This window comes from Squalius cephalus (assembly GCF_949319135.1).
Source record: "Squalius cephalus genome assembly, chromosome: 6".
Taxonomy (NCBI): domain Eukaryota; kingdom Metazoa; phylum Chordata; class Actinopteri; order Cypriniformes; family Leuciscidae; genus Squalius; species Squalius cephalus.
In genome coordinates, this window is record NC_137127.1 from 15,848,980 (window position 1) to 15,868,908 (window position 19,929).

At 37.2% G+C, this 19,929-nt stretch overlaps 1 protein-coding gene across 9 annotated transcripts in view; it reads right to left on the reverse strand.

The window, feature by feature from the left end:
* Window positions 1-708: 708 nt before the first annotated feature.
* Window positions 709-19,929, reverse strand: part of pclob (piccolo presynaptic cytomatrix protein b) — a 103,826-nt gene continuing 84,605 nt past the window's right edge. For 4 of the 9 annotated variants that reach the window (XM_079873784.1, XM_079873782.1, XM_079873780.1 and 1 more), the window contains 12 exons: window positions 18,417-18,467; window positions 14,419-14,549; window positions 13,433-13,459; window positions 12,781-12,874; window positions 12,170-12,241; window positions 11,602-11,872; window positions 10,697-10,891; window positions 9,177-9,282; window positions 8,037-8,104; window positions 4,160-4,288; window positions 3,867-4,012; window positions 709-3,579 (listed from right to left, as the gene is read on the reverse strand). In XM_079873784.1, coding sequence (XP_079729910.1) covers window positions 3,436-3,579; window positions 3,867-4,012; window positions 4,160-4,288; window positions 8,037-8,104; window positions 9,177-9,282; window positions 10,697-10,891; window positions 11,602-11,872; window positions 12,170-12,241; window positions 12,781-12,874; window positions 13,433-13,459; window positions 14,419-14,549; window positions 18,417-18,467 — 1,434 coding nt within the window. In that variant the 3' untranslated portion in view covers window positions 709-3,435. Of the gene's footprint in view, window positions 3,580-3,866; window positions 4,013-4,159; window positions 4,289-8,036; window positions 8,105-9,176; window positions 9,283-9,685; window positions 10,892-11,601; window positions 11,873-12,169; window positions 12,242-12,780; window positions 12,875-13,432; window positions 13,460-14,418; window positions 14,550-18,416; window positions 18,468-19,929 lie in introns of all 9 variants that reach the window. The other 5 variants (XR_013821475.1, XR_013821476.1, XR_013821478.1 and 2 more) reach the window with 3 other exon arrangements.

The window sequence follows — 19,929 nt, forward strand, 5'->3', positions numbered from 1 at the left end:
GACTCGTTATAACGTAGTACAAACGTCTTCTATAATAAAGTGATTTTGTATGATTTGTAACCAGGCACTAAAGCGATTACCCATAAAACGTGCTTTGAACCAATCGGATTGCTTGGGTCCTCAGCCCGGACCCATCACTATAGAGTGACCAGCATGGTGACCAGATACTATACCACACCGGATTAACATTTTCATGGATTAATAACTTAAATTCTGTTGCGAGTTTATATCTCGCAATTCTGACATCTTTTCCACTGATCTATATAATGTCATTCTATATAGATCAGTGATCTTTTCTCAGAACGTGAGGTACGTGACGTAAGCGGTGGCACGTGACGTAAGCAGGTTTCAGCCAATTATCTATATAATGACATTCTCAAGTTCATGGATTATAGTCATAGACTGTAAAAAAATAGATTATAGTGCTTGGACGTGTTAATCATTTGGATACTATATTCATCCCATGAGTAGGCTATGAGTACCCTATGTGACCTAACTTGCTGTGCTTTCTGAGATGGAGCAGCATTTACTACTGATAGTTGTGCATATACTTAATAAATTAAAAATCGATTTCATAATCGCACTATGCCAAATTGCGATTTTGGTTTAAGTTCAATTAATCTTGCTGCCCTACCATCAAATAAGAATGAAAAAAAGATTTCACCAGATACTAACACATCAACAATCAAAACATACGAAACACATTTTCACATTTGAAATAGAATCTATTCTTTATTATTTGGACGCAGGGAGAAAGTTATTTATTTATTATTTTTCATATATTATCTTTTCTCTACTGCACAATTTGCATAATTTCATGACATCCTGTGGACAACCACAAAACCATAACATTAGAGTTTTTTTTCTACTTTTTTTTTTTACACGAAGTGAAAAACAAGACTCATTTTACAAGCATTTTTACAGTCCGCATACAACTTCAGGTGATGTGTTCATTTTTTCTCTCTTTTTAAACTGAATCTGGAGGCAAAATATATCAACAAACATCTAACAAAACATGCAACATCTATGTAAAAACATAGAAACTCTTTGACAACATTCAATTTGACAGGAAATTTTGTGTTGTCTTTTTTCCTTTTTTTTTTTCTTCTTTATGTTTTTTTTTAAACCTTACCGTTTTCATTCTGAGAGACGCTGTTGATTTCATCAAACAGGTTGGAATGGGTTGATCGAACACATGATTTTAAACCAATCCAGATATTACTTTCTTACACAGTTAGACAAATACAATATGTACAGACAGAGTTTGACCTTGATCACAATCACATGCTCAACGTCAGACCAAATAAATATTCAGACATCTTTTCGTAGAAAATATCCTATATATTTACAAAATCCAAAAAAAAAAAAAAAAAAAAAAAAAATCACATTCACACTGTTTACAGCAACTGAATTCATCAAATGCATCATGATTTTAAAAGAAATGGGGTAATATAAGAATAGAAGATCATTTTTAGTAGTCAGAAAATTAAATGTGCTTGCTTAAAGGGAACAACTGAAGAAAAAAACTTTGAAAGGTGTGATGCTATAGGTGAAAAATTGATGACAATGACTTGTAACAGGTCTTGATTGGCCATCATAATTATACACAATATAAAATATGCATTATGATTATTTTTACCAATTTTTCTGGTATGTAAGCGTATTTCTTTTGTCATTATTTATGATGACATTTGGAAACCTATGAAAACAAGAACGTAAAGTGCATACGATTAATATGTACTGTGCCTTAAAGAGGAAGTAAAAATAAATAAATAAAAATAAGCACTATACAATATTCATATAATTTATGTCTTGTTTTCTTTAACAGATATACATATATTCAGACACTCGCCGGATGCTGCATGTTAAGGTATATGCATTCAAAGAACATAATCCATGTTGCATAGATTTACCCAAACAGAACCAGTGGTTTGGTTAAAACATCAGGTTGGCACACGATAGTTTATCTTACTATGACAGCAACCTTTTACTCAGGTACATCTGTGCACCACCTGTGCAAGATGTAGATTAAATAAAATGGAAATGTTGGAGTACGTTTTATTAGCCAGGTTACAAAACACTCTGTTTCCATGTGTGAGACATGTCCACTGATATATTGATCATGGAAACACTGACCGTTAAGTTAGAAAATTACTGACTGGTGTTTTCAGGACCTAGACAGACAAAAACATGTGCCTTAATCCATCAATGGCACATACTAGTGTACCTATACACTGATATGGTGCAGAGGCAGTGATCATAATGAAAAAGAACCATCCTTCATTGCTAAACTGACATGACCAGATGAACTTTACAGCAAAAAAAACCCAATATTTAAAAGTGCACCACCATGGAACAGTGACACGTGACGTAGGACAGACACCTTGCACCATTTAAATAAACAACAAACATTACATCTGAATTTTAGTCGAGCCAATTGAGCCAGAACCCTTATGCAAATGCCAAAAAGGTATACGTTCATTATTATTATTTTTTTCTCATTGCATATTTGGATTCCACATACAACTTGGTCACAAAACGGAGACTATTATGACAACATCAGACCACTAACATGACATTTACTTCAAGATGCTCTTCATAAAACAAACACATATCAGGGACACGTACAATCATATTTCTGGACAGAGAATAGATGCCCTTTAACTTCAGAGAACCTAATTTGAGGGCTTGAGATGCTAAAAAACAAAGTACGCCCTCATTTAGCATCCAACAAACATCAAGAAGGTTGTGTGGAAATCATCTCAACTTCAATGAGCCATCCGTGTCCAACTGCTGACGTCAGTCTGAAGTTTTAACATTCCCTAAACGTTGAAGACGACACTCAAGACAATATAAACAGAGGAATCTTAAATTGTGTGCGGTTGGATGCTGCATTCAAAAAGGGAAATTCATTATATTTACGATTGTCTTTCTTCCTTACATTATAACCTCCATACAGTGCATAACATAGTCTGATATGGTCATTATATATCACATGATTGTGTCAAAAACTTTAAATTATGCTACATTTATGTAAATAATGTTGTTGGTTTTTTTTTCGAGAAATATGACCTTGAACATGTGATGGCAGGTAAAATGGCATTGAAATGTAGAAAATCTCAAGTAATAATTGGCCCATGCCTAAGATATTTTAGATGTAGATTGTAGTTGCAAAAAGACAACAGCAGTGCATGGGGAGTGGAAATGGATTTACATATCCTGATTGGGAATGGTTGGGAATTTGGAGTACAATTTTCAGTTAGAAAACCAGCAGTCTCACCCTACAGGCTGTTCGACACAGTAGTCAGTTTATTTCTTCACCTTGATTTTCTCTTTCCATCACCTGTCAGCCATTCCAGATTCCCAAACCCACCGTTTCCTGTTTAATTTCTCTTTTTTTTGGAGGGCACTGATGGGAGACGGATGGGCGTCTGATTATGGCTGCGTTTGATTGGTGGTGGCCACTAGCTTGTGCCAGCTGACCGCCCGCTTACGCATGTCCACTTTGTCCAGCCAGATGTAGGCCTCACCAATCAGGGTCTTCTTCATAAACTTCCCTCCATTTGACACCAGAAACATCTGTGAAGAGGAAGGGGATGCAAGACAGGGGAAAGGGTAAACAAAGGATGAGTGAAAGAGTTAAGTTCAATAAAATATTATACATTTCAACAGCTGTTCAAATAGCTTTGTCATCACAGGAATAAATTACATCTTAAAATATAATAAATAGATTTTCTTTTTTTGCAGCATTGGTGAGTATAAGAAACTTTCAAAAACATTAGAAAAATCTTACCAACCCCAAACTTTTGAATGCTATGGTAGAGTGCGGATGTGACTATATATATTCAGTTTGTAATTTCTCTCACCTGAATAGAGTGGCCAACAGGATTCAGGTTAAAACGAAATGTCTCATTGAATGATGGCTCTCTGTCATGGCGACACACTCGGGTCTTCTTCTTTATGATCTTCTTTTGAGTTGCCACATTCACCACATACAGCTTTACATACAAGTCTACAAAGATAGTTGAAATATAATAGATTCATCAGCATTTCAAGTTCAAGTAATCAAAATCTTTCTCAATATGTAATTCACTTATCTTGACTACGTTACTGTATGTCAATTGTATTTATGAGTATCTGTTGAGGAACATTTCATTACCGGGTAGGTGGTCTGGAGATTTGAACTTGTAGGTGATGTTTCTACACTGCAGGATCTCAAGAACCAGCTGCTCTCCTTCAGTCTTCATCTCCTTCTTCAATGCAACCTTGATCTCACCCATCATCTTACCTACAGTCATATAGATAGATAGATAGATAGATAGAAATAGATAGATAGATAGATACAGTACATACATAGATACATACAGTACGCATATAGACACGTAGATAGATAGATAGATAGATAGATAGATAGATAGATAGATAGATAGATAGATAGATAGATAGATAGAGATACATACATACAGACATACATACATACATACATACATACATCGAAATTATAACAAAATACAACCTCTTCAATTTCATATATTTGTTGTGTGTATCTTCACTTACTGCATATTGTCAGCTGTTCTAAATAAATTAATACAAGTTGTGGGCAATGGCGACCTCTAGGGGGCACGTGCCTAACTAAAACTTTGCACTAAGCAAAAAGGAAATGGTTTTAACCTAAGTAGTCAAAACGTTCATAAGAAATGAACTACAGGGGTTGGACAATGAAACTGAAACACCTGGTTTTAGATCACAATAAGTTATTGGTCTAATAATTTATCATTTTGTCTTGGGAATGACAGATATGTGCCAGAAGCGTTTCCTGACTTACTTCTCCAAAATACCCTAAAGTAGCTTAATTATCTTCAGATCAGGTGACTGTGCAGGGCATGGGAGATGTTCAACTTCACTTCCATGTTCATAAAACCACTCTGTCACCAGTCTTGCTGTGTGTATTTGTGACCCTGGACCACAAAACCATGGAGCAATTTTATGCAATTGAGATGTATACATCACATGAAAGCTGAATAAATAAGCTTTAAATTGATGTATGCTTTGTTAGGATTGGAAAATATTTGGCCGAGATGCAACAATTTGAAAATCTGGAATCTGAGGGTGCAAAAAAAAAAAAAAAATCTAAACAATGAGAAAATTGCCTTTAAAGTTGTCCATTTATGTTCGCGATTGTGCTGCATTCACTCACAAAAATAAATGTTTTATATATTTACAGTAGGAAATTTACAAAATATCTTCATGGAACATGATATTTACTTAATAGCCTAATGATTTTTGGCTTAAAAGAAAAATCGATAATTTTGACGTATACAATGTATTGTTGGCTATTGCCACAAATGTACCTGTGCTACTTGTGACTGGTTTAATGATCCAGGGTCACATTAGTGCATTACCATCCTGATACACAACACCACCTTCAGGGTACAATGTTTTAACCATTAGGTGCACATGGTCCCCAGAGCCGCCTTAACCTAATGTTAGGCCCCGGGGCTGAGAGGTTAGGCCCCCCATCCCCTCGATTTATAAAGTGTCATTTTAAAAAAGTGCAATATCTAGGTAATCTATATCACAGCTGAGAAATTTCAACTTTATGCAAATGAGTAGCGATTTTCGTGAGTGACAAAATAGGAAAGAAGCCTTTCAGTGGAGCTCAGCTCCCGTCACCGTCTCGAGTGCAGTGCAGGCAAGACAGAAGAGTTCGAGGGCGATTTCACTGTTTTATATGATTTGACTGTAACTAACCACAAACATGGATATAATAAAATTATGCATGGAAAAGAAACTGTCGTCAGTCTCAGTGAGTTTAATTCATACATTTATAGTTCGAGTGTTGTAGTTTTATGATGCAAGTTTAGCACTGCTGCAGTTCATTTTACAGTTTCCCCTGCATTATGTTGACTATTAGGGACAAGAAAATTGATTATTTGTCAAATTCGGATGACGTTTTAGTAATTTATGACAGTATGAGTGAGTTCAATTTGTAGAATGATCGATCGTTAATCTAGTAAATTATTTAATCCACTGAACACTGCTGTGTGGTAATATAAAAACACTCTCCCAACAGCATACTGTTTCTTTTGAGCCTAATTCCTAGTCACATTAAAATAATATAGTTGTATCACTTGTGATGGTGTTTTGTATAGATGTGGCCAGACGAGCAGTCTACCAATAACATTAGAGTGACAGCACTACCAAAGCCCACAAGCGACTTCACAGTATAGCGACAAAATCGCTGGCTGTGTGAACGGGGCTTATGGGGCCACGTGGGTCACTCAATCAGCAGACATGTAACGTGCGATTAGAGTGATTGACAGAAAACCTGACAAGTTACAAAACAATATGACCTTTTCAGCTCATCATGAACCTGAACATGGGAGGCCCCTGGGCTTCAGCCCAGGTAAGCCTGTGCATTAATGCGGCCTTGATGGTCCCCTAGAATGGTTCAGCAGTCCTTGACAGTGACCTGCCCATCTAGCACAAGTAGTGGGGTAATGATATTGCATCCCAAACTATCACTGATCCACCCCATGCCTCACTCTGGGCAGCAACAGTCCGGGTGTTAAAGGTTGTATCAGCGATTTCAGACTTCTCCGACTTCGCGTGCAGCTGTGCACAAACGCAAAACCTCACAACACCCACCCCCTGTCAGTGATTGGTTGGAACACTATTTATTTTGGTTTTGAGTGGTTGGTGAAACCAATTGTTTTTGTGTGCAGATCTCAGAGCCTAGGCTGCCTACAGAGACGCGTTTTTTTGACGGCCTGCTTATGGGGCGGGCAGCTAGCGGATCGTTAGGAAAGATTAGATGAATGTGATCATTTATGCTTGGGCCTGAAATCGCTGATACAACCTTTAAACCTCTTTTGGGCTTCTTCACACCATAACTCCCACAGATGTGGGGGGACAGACAGGGAAGATGGACTCATCAGAGAACTACATTTAAAAAAAAAATTTCGACAAGATTTTTCTAATTATCCAAAACCCAAGATTTACGCTGCTGGCACCAATGAAACCCACATTTGGCATTGGCATGAGTGACCAAAGGCTTTGAATATTGACCATGAATATTGACCCTGTGGAGCTCACGACGAACAGTTTTGACGGAAACAGGAAAGTTGAGGTGCACATTTAACTCTGCAGCTGTGCTTTTATGTTTTTTTGGAAACAATCCGGGTTAAATACCTGAACATCCCTTTCAGACAGCTTCCTCTTGCATTGACAGTTACTCCTGTTGGATGTGGTTCATCCTACGTGGTGTTATGCCGACATTAACCTGGACACCGTAGCTCTCGATACACCACAAAGACTTTCTGTCCTGGTCACAGATGAGCCACCGAGACGCACACCAACAATTTGTCCTCTTTTGAACTCTGATATGTCTCCCATTACGTTGTGTGGATTGCAATATTTTATGTACAGCTGAGCTTTTGCTCTTACTGATGGAATGTAAGATTGGCCACCAGGCAGCACATACAGTATATAGCCGTGAAACAACACTATATTGGTCAGTGTTTCAGTTTCATTGTCCAATCCTGTATGTATGATAAAACAATAGTTATGTACACTATAAAACATGAAGTATAATGAAATACTAGACATCAGAACAAGATATTGGTGGCAACTAAATGCAAAACAATGTTTTGTGTTTGACACTTTGTCCGTGTTTTGTTGTGCCGACGTCTGTCTCTTTTGACAGCAACAAAAACACACCCTCTGCTGTGATGAATTATTCAGCAATGTGTGGCAGTGGCACGTCTAGAGCAGAACAGAAGGGGATGACTGCTGTTTTCCTCTGTTTAACAGGTTCTTAGTCTCCCAAACAGCTTTCTGACAAGTGCTAATTCAACCTCAGGGGTGAACCTGACCTGTACTGACTGACTACCCTGTATAACATAGTACAAAGCTTTATTATGACTCACAGTTTACCAATTTTATTTTGTTCTCATAAGGTTCACTGTTATGAGCATGGAAACAACTATAATTAGATTGTGTGTGAACTGAATCTGGAAGACGAAACAGATCGTTACCTTCCGAATCTGGCAGGTTCAAAGATTCAACTCCTCTGCTTTTATCTGTCCCATTAGGAATGTTTTTCCTGATGAAATGAATAATAATAGAGCAAAGAAATTGAAGGTGTGAGTACTGCAACTTTTTTTAGATTATATATTATATTAGTATAGAAATATTAGGGTCTAAAAAACAAAGATTTCAAATCTCATTTAAACCTGTAAGTTTTATGTTTAATAGGTTTAATATTGAAATAAAGAAAATGTACATCAAATGAATTAGAAATATTTCATATTCTGCAGATTTCAGAGTTCTTGGCAACAAATCAAATAATATTAAAATTAAATAAATTAAATTCATTCAGTTTTGCATTAAAAATGTTCACTCAAATTGTTAATAACACACTAGTAAATTAAACATTTAAATTTAAAAGATTTTTTATAAGAAATTAACATATATATATTTATATATATTTATATTTATAACATATTTATAACATATATTTATTATATAACATTTATATGTGTACGTTTATTTATATAGCAAAGACATTACATTGATCAAAACTGACAGTAAAAACATTTATAATGTCCCAAAATATACATTTCAAATTTTATTCATCAAAGAATCTTGAGGAAAAAAAAGTTTTCACAAAAATGTAAAGCAGCACAACTGTTTTAAACATTGATAATAATAAGAAATGTTTCTTGAGCAGCAAATCACCATTTCTTCACATGATTTCTGAAGGAACATGTGACACTGAAGACTGGAGTAATGATGCTGAAAGTTCAGCTTTGCCATCACAGGAATAAATTACATTTTAAAATATATTAAAACAGAAAACTGTAATTTTAAGTTGTAATAATATTTCACAATATTACTGTTTTTACTGTATTTTTTTTTTTTTTTTACAAAACTAATGCAGCCTTGGTGAGCATAAGAGACTAAACTTTAACAATAGCATTAACTTCAAACATTTGACATATATTACATATATAAGTGGCACTAGTTGCACTATTTACACTAGCATTTCTGTTCCACTAGCCAATGCAGATAATCTTAAATATCCAATACATCGGCCTATCACTTCTCTGAATAAATACATGAAATCCATATGATGCAGATTAATTGCAATTGCAGGATTGAATAGGCATACTTACAGATGAGGGACCTGAAATATGGCGCTGTCCAAAGTGTTAGTGCCCATGCCATCTTCACTGTCCAGAGTGTATCCGTCCCCATCAATCATTCTGTGGTTTGTTTTATCTGTAAAAATACACATACACACACATACACACACAAAAAAAAAAAAAAAAAGAGAGAGGAGGCTGAAATTAGACATGTGCCATATAAATACGGGGATTATTACTAACTTAAACAATTTATGCAAAAACAATGGATATGCATTTTCCACATATGAACGGAAAAGAAAAACAAAAGAACTAAAAAAAAGAGAGACCACGGTGAAATGAAAGGTAATGCACTCTTTTTAAAATAACTTAAACATCGGTTTAACCACAGAACAGAAATTTATGCAAATTTCATGGCTTTCTTGACTTTAGATATAAACATTTTTGTGTTTTGCTTCTAAAATGGACGTGTAATGTGCTGATTAGTGTTGATTTTTATTCTTATATTTAGAGAGAGGGAGGAGTCACGTGTCTCTCACCTCCTCTAGCAGAGATCCCTCCATGATGGTCATCTGACTCGATACTTTGCTCTCATTGGCTGGAAGATGTCGTATGATCAGTATGGGGCCAGTTCTGCCTTTAGATGGGGCTGTCTCTCTACACGGACTCATCCACAGATTGCATAGTCGCCCTCACATGAAACCAGCTCATGATTTTTACACACCACAATCATGCGGACATAGATATGGGTTTGATCTGGGGTAAGGGCCTGGGATTTTACTTGCAAGGGGAAATGAGGTAACAGAGGGGTTCATCATGCTCTGGATGTCAGTGTGAAGTGTCTTCAATATACACTCAAATTTAGCATCGAGTATCTCTATGACGGCAGGGAAATTTGGGAAAGAATAGCACTTTAGTTGTGAAAATCAGCCTATGTGCTGTACCTCAAGGGATCTTTTTTTAACGCAACAAATGTCTCCTCTGCTAATACAGAATTGCAAAGAAAGATTGAGCCTGGCATTACGTCTGACATTTACTTTTATATGGGGAATACATTTTTTAATTGCTGACTCACCCAAGTTTTACTGTAGCTAAAGGCAATATTTTGTGGTTTGTGATTTTTGATTTACTTACGAGAGTTTAACAGACATTGGTTGTTTAAATGATTTAATGTTTTTTAGTCTTTTTTCTTTAAAATCAAGATTTTTTTAGATGAGATCATTTCCGTTTTGCCACTCAAATATCTAAATTTAAATGCTGGGAGGTTTAAAAAGTACTTTAGGACAATCAAATGTATTATTCAATAAGATATTGTCTATTTATGAATTATTAAGATAAGTTCTCATTTTGTGATTTTAGGTGTAGGCTTTAATTTATTAACATAAAATGATGAAAACTAAACTAAACAAAAAATAAAACAAATGTGTCAGAAAGGTGAGGACGAGAGGGAATGGAAAAGAAATAGCGGAAGAGTGCGAGAATGAGAGGAAGGAAGAAAGAAAGACAGAGAATGGATAGGCTGTGAGCTCATGTGAAGTAGTAAGGGTTACTTGGCTGGAGTCGGGCCTGTTGCACCGCAGCCTCGGCTGCAGCGATGGCGTTCCCGGCTTCTTCCAGGTGTGCTTGGGTGACGCTGCCTTTGCTCTGGCTGCGTGAGGGGCCGTGTGAGCGCAAGTGACCCTCAGAGGAAGATTTGGAGCTTCCGGGACTACTGTGAGACTTTTCTATTGTAGGGACCTGTGTGTCTGTGAACATACAGTACGTGTCCTCGATTAATCCTGCACAGATCCCAAATATACCTTAAACCTTCCTTCTCCTGTTAAATATGCACAGCCGTGCAAAAGTTTGGGGTCAGCAAGGTTTAGTTATTTTTATTTTATTTTTGGAAATAAATTAATAACTGACCCAAGATTTGCGCTGCTGGCACTAATGAAACCCACATTTGGCATAGACACGAGTGACCAAAGGTTTGGCTATAGCATCCTGACCATGAATATTGATTATAGTTTTGAAGGAAACAGGAGAGTTGAGGTGCACATTTAATTCTGCAGTGAGTTGGGCAGCTGTGCTTTTATATTTTTTGGATAAAATCTGGGTTAGTACCTGGACATCCCTTTCAGACAGCTTCCTTTTGCTAATTTTATTCAGCAAAAAATATATATTTCTTGAGCAGCAAATCAGCAAATTAGAGAATGATTTCTGAAGGATCGTGTGACACTGAAGACTGGATAAATGACTGCAGAAAATTCAGCTTTGTAGTCTCAGGAATAAATTACATTTTAAAATCTATTGAAATAGAAAACATTTATTTTGAATTGTGATAATATTTCACTGTATGACTGTTTTTACTGTATTTTGATCAAACAAATACAGTCTTGTTGACTTTGAACTGTATTATATAACTAGAAGCACCATCTGTGCGATCCGTGTGTTTATTTCTGTTTAGTATGCATACCTTTAGCAGGATCAGGGAAAATGCCATGACTTCGGCTTTTGATGACAGAGGTTTTAGGGGACTGGTGGTTCCCCGGTTGCCCTCCTTGACCTCCTGGCACTCCAGGGCCTCCCTGACCTCCAGGGCCGCCCTGACCGCCGAGTCCCCCAGAGCCGCCGGGCCCCTGTGGAGGGTGGGTCCTTCCATGTTGAATACTCTCGCTTTGCTCCTTTAGGGGGTGCCAGCGAGGCGTGTTATCCAGCTGAGTCGTGTTTGAAAGATCAATGAGCACCTACAAAAAAGCGTATTCATAATGTGTTAGATTATATTTACTCTTCTGACTTCAGAGAAATGTCTTTCCTTTAGTCAATTATAAACTATTCTTTGGTCGATAATAATGCAAATAGATACTGACAGATGCTAAATGATTTAAGAATTACACATTTCATAACAATAACCCATGGAAGAGAAGACAAAATGCTAGCATACTTTGAATCACATCTAAGTGATTGATGCAATGCAAATTATGTTTATTGCTGCCATAAATGTTTTTTGGTGCATGGAATGACACTCATCTAGCAACACTCACTTCTCCCAGGAAATCATTTGAGGAATATCTGTCATAATCCCACACAGTAACCTCCAGAGTTTTCTTCTTCAGCTAAGCCGAACACACACACAAACACAATTTTTCAGTCAGATGCAGGCTGAAGACATAATTCTGAAGGCACAAACATATTTTAACAGGAAATCTGTGACTCAGTAAACAGCATAGCAATGACAGCAAAACTGGGTCAACTTTCAGTATTTTCAAGCATGGAATGTCAAGTTTGGATAGAAAAAATGGGACACATGGGAAATGTGACTGTGATGTCAAACTTCCCTTGTGTCTTAGACTAGTAATTACATGTAATACATTCTGTGCATATTCCTTGGACTATAACATTACATAGAGCTAGAGAAAGAGGGATGTACAAAAAGAGAGATGAAAGATGAATTCCGTATGAAAAATGACTTTAAAAAAACACAGAAGTGAGAAAGAATGTAATTTTTCATATAGATATAATGATTTACTGACATTATCTCATTAGAAGATAGCACTGGCAAATGCTTATAAACAATATGTCTGGAGAAAAAAACTGTATAAATAATATTTATGGTCTCCAAATATATATATTCAATAATGAATGTCGTACTTACCTGCTCCAGAAGGATGTTTTTATAAATAACGGTCTGGTTCCACTCTGGGTTCTGAGTTTTCTGGATATATTTAGTCCTTCTCTTGTTCTCAGCACTGTGAGATCATCATGTTGAGGGAAAATACAAGGAGCAATAGACTTAGATTCTGCATTTCAATGGATATATAGTATATTTATATAGCCACACTTGAGGATAGTTGAGTTTCATCAAGAGAGGACATCACAAGAGTCAACACTGATGCATTTACGGTCCATGGCACCAGTAATGATGATGACATTATCAGATCACAGAGTAAAATGTGGAAAAATGTCTACTTCAACATGAGTATATGGGCAATCTATGCAAGCATACAGTAGCGGTAGACTCTTACAATGAGCTGATGTGAATTTAAAAAATGGTTGAGTTGCACACCTGTACATAATATTTACTGTCTTTGAGGGAATCATTTCAAGAATTTATTGACTTCACATCAAAAACATCAGAGGTAGAGGTTGCTTTGAGGTAGATCTGACTGAGACACTTCACAGATGACGCAGTAGGTTTCACCACACGAATGACAGCTAGATAATGAAAGAAAGGAAATCCAAACACACACACAGACCCACGCACCAATGAAAAAGTAAAATGAAAAGAAAAAGAATCACCACGCTACCTTGCGTTCTGGACAACCATGACTTGTCTGAACCAATCCGGAGATTTGTATGGAATGCAAAGTAAAAGTAGACAGACAAACAGACAACAGTCAGAGAATCCAAGGAAAGGGTAGACAGAACCCCTCCAAAAAAATTTGTGGCTTGGGTGGAGTCATGGCTGCCGAGCTTTTAGCACCAGACAGAAGGATCATGTGTGCAGGTAATAGGAACTAATCTCATAAACACTGCAGATATGGCCATTAGGAGATGGCAGATATAGCATTACACACCCCATACTGGTGGAAGCCATATCGATTGTGCTGTCTCCGCAGTCTGAGACACTGAGCACTGATTACTAGGTAGCATGTTAAGAGAGGAAGGCTAAGCTAATAAAAATTGACTTCTCCAAAGAAGATCTCTTCCACTTTAGCCTTCCAATAAGTCATTTCAGTACTAAAGAGGTAAGGACTTCTACCCAGGAAAGGGACCTTTTAGCCCACTGGATATGCAAGCTATTATAGGTAACTTTTTTATCTGCCATCCAGTGTTTCAATTGATTATGAAACACTTTATACACTTTTGTTCCATTCCAATTATTATGGAATAATTTGTATACATCATTATACTATAAAAACAAAGTGATTTTCAAAGAGAATTTTTGAAAGACCGGGAGAAAAACAACAACAGGAGCTATCCCCAAAAAAGGGGAATTGAATCAAATTAAGTGACTAAAGATTCAAGTAACTTAAAAAAGAAAAATCAGACAAATTAATCAAAATTACAACACTTATATATGCAGACAAAGACAAACATAAAAGAAATACAGGTACTGTAGAGTCTATAAATCTTTCATTCTTCACTCTTACTTTTACTTTAACACTTGCACGCACACAAACACACACACACACACACACACACACACACACACACACACACACACACACACACACACACACACACACACACACACACACACACACACAGCCATGTACAAAAGGACACTCACCCTCTCCCTGGCAAGAGATAGACCTTAACGAAAGGGTCTGTGTATCCATTGTTTTCTCTAGGAGCGAGGTTTCTTGCTTGCAGCACATGAACAATCAGGTTGCCCATATTCCTGTCATAGTTGATTTGAAGCTGAGGGAAATATAATTACTGTATATGACACACAATACTTAAGGCAGCCCATTCAAATTAATCAAATTAGCACTGGGATGCTGCAATTTAAATCCAATAAAGCAGTCAATACTGGAGAAAGTTGCGAGGGAGGGCTCATCACAATTTTCTACATAAAATGCATCTTAAATATAATATTTCAAAGCAAAAAAAATTATTCATGTACTGAAAGGTAGGATTAGATCCCACCCTCCCTTCAGAGCGTCTCCAAAGCCACGCCTCCTCCAAAACACATTAACACGCACACCAGAGCAGAGTCTGCAGAGCGTCACGAGAGACACCGTTAAATTACCTCATGTTTCAAAGCACATAACACTACAATTATGAACATTAACAACTTAGAGCTCTGACTTGTACCATCTGACTGCTGCAGACTCATGCCGGCGCTGATAGTATTGTCATAGAAACGCATAATTCTGAGTCTGCAGCAGTCAGATGGTACAAGTCAGAGCTCTAAGTTGTTAATGTTCATAATTGTAGTGTTATGTGCTTTGAAACATGAGGTAATTTAACGGTGTCTCTCGTGACGCTCTGCAGGTGGCTGTTTGTCTAAAACTGCATAGCCTCATGAAATATGCTGATGACATGTGATGTATACAGTTTTTACCAACTGCTTACACATTTCACACGATTTTTGAAACCTCTCACTCAAAGTGCAAAACTACATGCCAAATCTTCAAAACCATAATCTATTTCTCAGCCTTTGACTCAGTTTTCAATTGCATAAAACACTTTTTGCAAAACACTACACACAATTCTCTACCTAAAACACAAAGATCTATCAGGAAGTGACTTGCTTTCCTTTTCCAAACACAACCAATCAAAATGCTACACTTATTCACCTGGGGCACGTTCAAGTTCAAAACGGTGCGCAACGTTTTGCTACGGTTTCCGGGTTGAACGTCATGTTTCCTGGAAATGGCGTGCACCGGTGTGCACCGGGGTTTGAGATACGTTTTCTCTTGTTTGGTGGGTGTGTCAGAACTGCAGTCCAATCAGCAGCAACATTTATATAAAGCACCAGGTATTAAAGTGAACTCGCACAATGGGTTCAATGAAAGTAATTTACAAATGTGTTCGATGCAACAACTGAGGATATTAGAAGACATGTTTGTCGTAAGTTTTACTGTAAAAATATAGGATATCAACATAATGATGTAACTTAGTTGTTTATATTTTTAGCTTCATTGCAAGTGTATGACATTTGGTATAGAAATAAACAATGGTAATTAAGTGCTTTTCCTAAAAATGAGAAAGAAAATACAGGGTATTAAAACAATATGAACTACAAATAAAGTCAGTATGCGAGGCTAAATAGATGTGTTTTAGTCTGAATTAGGTAAGATGTTTGCTTCCATTTCAGTTTCCACAAATCCCTTCACTCGATTGGGATGTTCTCTTTTGTTCTGGCCTGGGCGGCAAGTGCAGTAACTGTAACATCGGGCATATTTTGTAGTATTAAACACATATTTATACCGACTTCATCAGGCTCCTAAAATTCTTCACAAAGAACACAAAGAATGGCCTTCTCAGCTGCCATAGTTGCAACTCTTGCGTCATCAGAACAGTGTGTTCAACGCATCACCGTTTCTGTTTAAAAAACGTTGTGCAACGTTTTGTCGGGGCTGAACGCAGCCCAGGTCACACAGACACACTCCTCACATGTGCAAACACTAATTGCTTAACTGATCACTAACCAATCACTGCTTTACTGTAGTATAGGCCTAAATAGGTCAAAGGTCAGATGATCTGTTTTGAACAATGGATTCCTGGGACCCCCCGGGACCCAACCAATCAAACCTCCACAAAATGTAGTCATTTGTGCACATCATAGTAGCAGTTTCTCATTCCTTCCAACAAATTGCAAATGCTTTTGGACATGCATCAATTGCTTTCATACAACTCTCTGCTGTTTTATAACATTATCATTTGCTTATGTCATGTCAGTCAAAATTAACGATACTTGTGAATGCTGAATAGTCATTCCATATAAAACTAATAGTCCTCATTTCATTGCTTGAGTCATTACATACAAAAATGATGAACTAGTTGTCAAAATCTGTCAAGCAAATTTTACGCATTTTTTTTAATCTTTTTTTTTTTCCTGAAAATGTCTCCTAAATTGAACAATTTCTCTCAGGTGAATCTCAGCTTTCACTGATGAGGAACGTCTGGATGTGCATGAATGATTACAGTACTATAATATGTTGTATGTTCAGTTCCAATATGTACTGCAATATTGTTTACAGTTGTGCACAGCTCTACCCAAAGGGAGTTTATGTTTGTTGTAAATAAGGGTGTATTTTTTCTTTTGCACAATGCTGTGAACAAATTAGAATTGCAAAGAGCATATGCAGTAAAAATGTGAAACATACATATCCAGTGTCTTGTCCTCAGTTACCTCACTAAATATAGTAATGTGTAACTTTACTGTATTTTTCAAATGGCTGTGCAAATAGTATATAGTGCTGTCTTGAGCATTTTCAGGTAGTGTCACCAAGATCTGACTTTTTTGCATTGGAAAACATTTACAGAGTAAACTGTCATAATGAAAACATGACAAAGCCATTGAAGACCTTGTTCATAAACAATGTGTCAGGACTTTTCTCATCTTGATGACACTGACACTTTCATTGACATGAATACTTGCTTTTGAGGAATGAGTTATCCATTTTGAGCAAGTGACACGCTATTGCAGGTTATCAACTAGGTTTTGCAGTTTTTACTAATTGTTTTGAGAACTGCATTAACTGTTGTGCAAATGTAAATAGTGATGTGAGAAATGCACCAAAGCGACTGAGAAAAACTGTATTACTGTATTCTAAAGAATATACTTTTGGTTTACAGTACATATGTTTATGGTTTTGTTGTATGCTACTGTAAACAACAATAATGTTAGACCTAATAAATATTTTCTGTTTCTACATTGCATTGGTGTTTACAGTGTACTTGTTACATCAGATTACTTTCACTGTAGAACATTGTATTGAAATGTAGATATAAGCCTATGAAAGACCAAAGAGCTTTAGATTTAGAACAGCAGTGTTTACATGGTATATCCAACAATGTATTATTATGAAAGAAGTGTTTGCCATTTGATGCAAATGCTTCATTCTGACATGTGTTTATGGCATTTTGAATGCAGTGTTGCATTTTGAAGGAGATGTGAGGCGTTTTGCATTTTGTGTGTGCAGTTTTGAGAATTGTGTGTAGAGTTTTGAAAAAAGGAGACTTAGTTTTGAAAACGTGTGTAAGCAATTGGTAAAAACTGTAATACATACGCACCCCACACCACTACTACCCTACCCAACCCATGCGTATCCTATGCACGTAAAAACTAATTTTCGCATATACATTGCACGATAAACACACTGCGTGCTATAGAGACGCATTTAGTGTGAACGGGTTGGCGTATCATATGGACGTAAAAACTCATTTTCGCGTAAACATTGGACGATAAACACACTGCGTGCTATATGGCGCCCTGAGATGAGAAAGTCTTGAACAGTAACAGGCAAGAGCATGAATAGCACAATATTTGTGTTTACTCAAAAATCTGAATTTCTACATCTCATATTACACAATTATCTTTGCTTTGATATTGAAACAATAATTACAAATGATTAAAGATATTCCAAAACAGTTAACATGTTGCCAAATTGTGATTAATACAGTTGGCTGCCATATTCAAATATCTGGAAATGGGAATCTTGACTGGCTTAGATGATGCAAACACAGTCAAAACAAAACAATATCATTCAAATTAACTTTGCAATAATCTTGTACAGTACATGCAAAATAGGTCATTGTGAAATTGCACAGACTCACTTGTATTTCACCAGTGATTGGATGCGGTTGTGGCTTCAGAACCTCTGCTGACTGAAAAACAAAATAATGGAAAATAAATCCCTAATAAAATTATTTTGCAGTTCCCTATGCAGACACAACATTTGATATACAGTGAGGAAAATAAGTATTTGAACACCCTGCTATTTTGCAAGTTCTCCCACTTAGAAATCATGGAGGGGTCTGAAATTGTCATCGTAGGTGCATGTCCACTGTGAGAGACATAATCTAAAAAAAAAATCCAGAAATCACAATGTATGATTTTTTAACTATTTATTTGTATGATACAGCTGCAAATAAGTATTTGAACACCTGAGAAAATCAATGTTAATATTTGGTACAGTAGCCTTTGTTTGCAATTACAGAGGTCAAACGTTTCCTGTAGTTTTTCACCAGGTTTGCACACACTGCAGGAGGGATTTTGGCCCACTCCTCCACACAGATCTTCTCTAGATCAGTCAGGTTTCTGGGCTGTCGCTGAGAAACACGGAGTTTGAGCTCTCTCCAAAGATTCTCTATTGGGTTTAGGTCTGGAGACTGGCTAGGCCACGCCAGAACCTTGATATGCTTCTTACAGAGCCACTCCTTGGTTATCCTGGCTGTGTGCTTTGGGTCATTGTCATGTTGGAAGACCCAGCCTCGATCCATCTTCAATGCTCTAACTGAGGGAAGGAGGTTGTTCCCCAAAATCTCGCAATACATGGCCCCGGTCATCCTCTCCTTAATACAGTGCAGTCGCCCTGTCCCATGTGCAGAAAAACACCCCCAAAGCATGATGCTACCACCCCCATGCTTCACAGTAGGGATGGTGTTCTAGGGATGGTACTCATCATTCTTCTTCCTCCAAACACGTTTAGTGCAATTATGACCAAAAAGTTCTATTTTGGTCTCATCTGACCACATGACTTTCTCCCATGACTCCTCTGGATCATCCAAATGGTCATTGGCAAACATAAGACGGGCCTTGACATGTGCTGGTTTAAGCAGGGGAACCTTCCGTGCCATGCATGATTTCAAACCATGACGTCTTAGTGTATTACCAACAGTAACCTTGGAAACGGTGGTCCCAGCTCTTTTCAGGTCATTGACCAGCTCCTCCCGTGTAGTTCTGGGCTGATTTCTCACCTTTCTTAGGATCGTTGAGACCCCACAAGGTGAGATCTTGCATGGAGCCCCAGTCCAAGGGAGATTGACAGTCATGTTTAGCTTCTTCCATTTTCTAATGATTGCTCCAACAGTGGACCTTTTTTCACCAAGCTGCTTGGCAATTTCCCCATAGCCCTTTCCAGCCTTGTGGAGGTGTACAATTTTGTCTCTAGTGTCTTTGGACAGCTCTTTGGTCTTGGCCATGTTAGTAGTTGGATTCTTACTGATTGTATGGGGTGGACAGGTGTCTTTATGCTTTATGCTAACGACCTCAAACAGGTGCATCTAATTTAGGATAATAAATGGAGTGGAGGTGGACATTTTAAAGGCAGACTAACAGGTCTTTGAG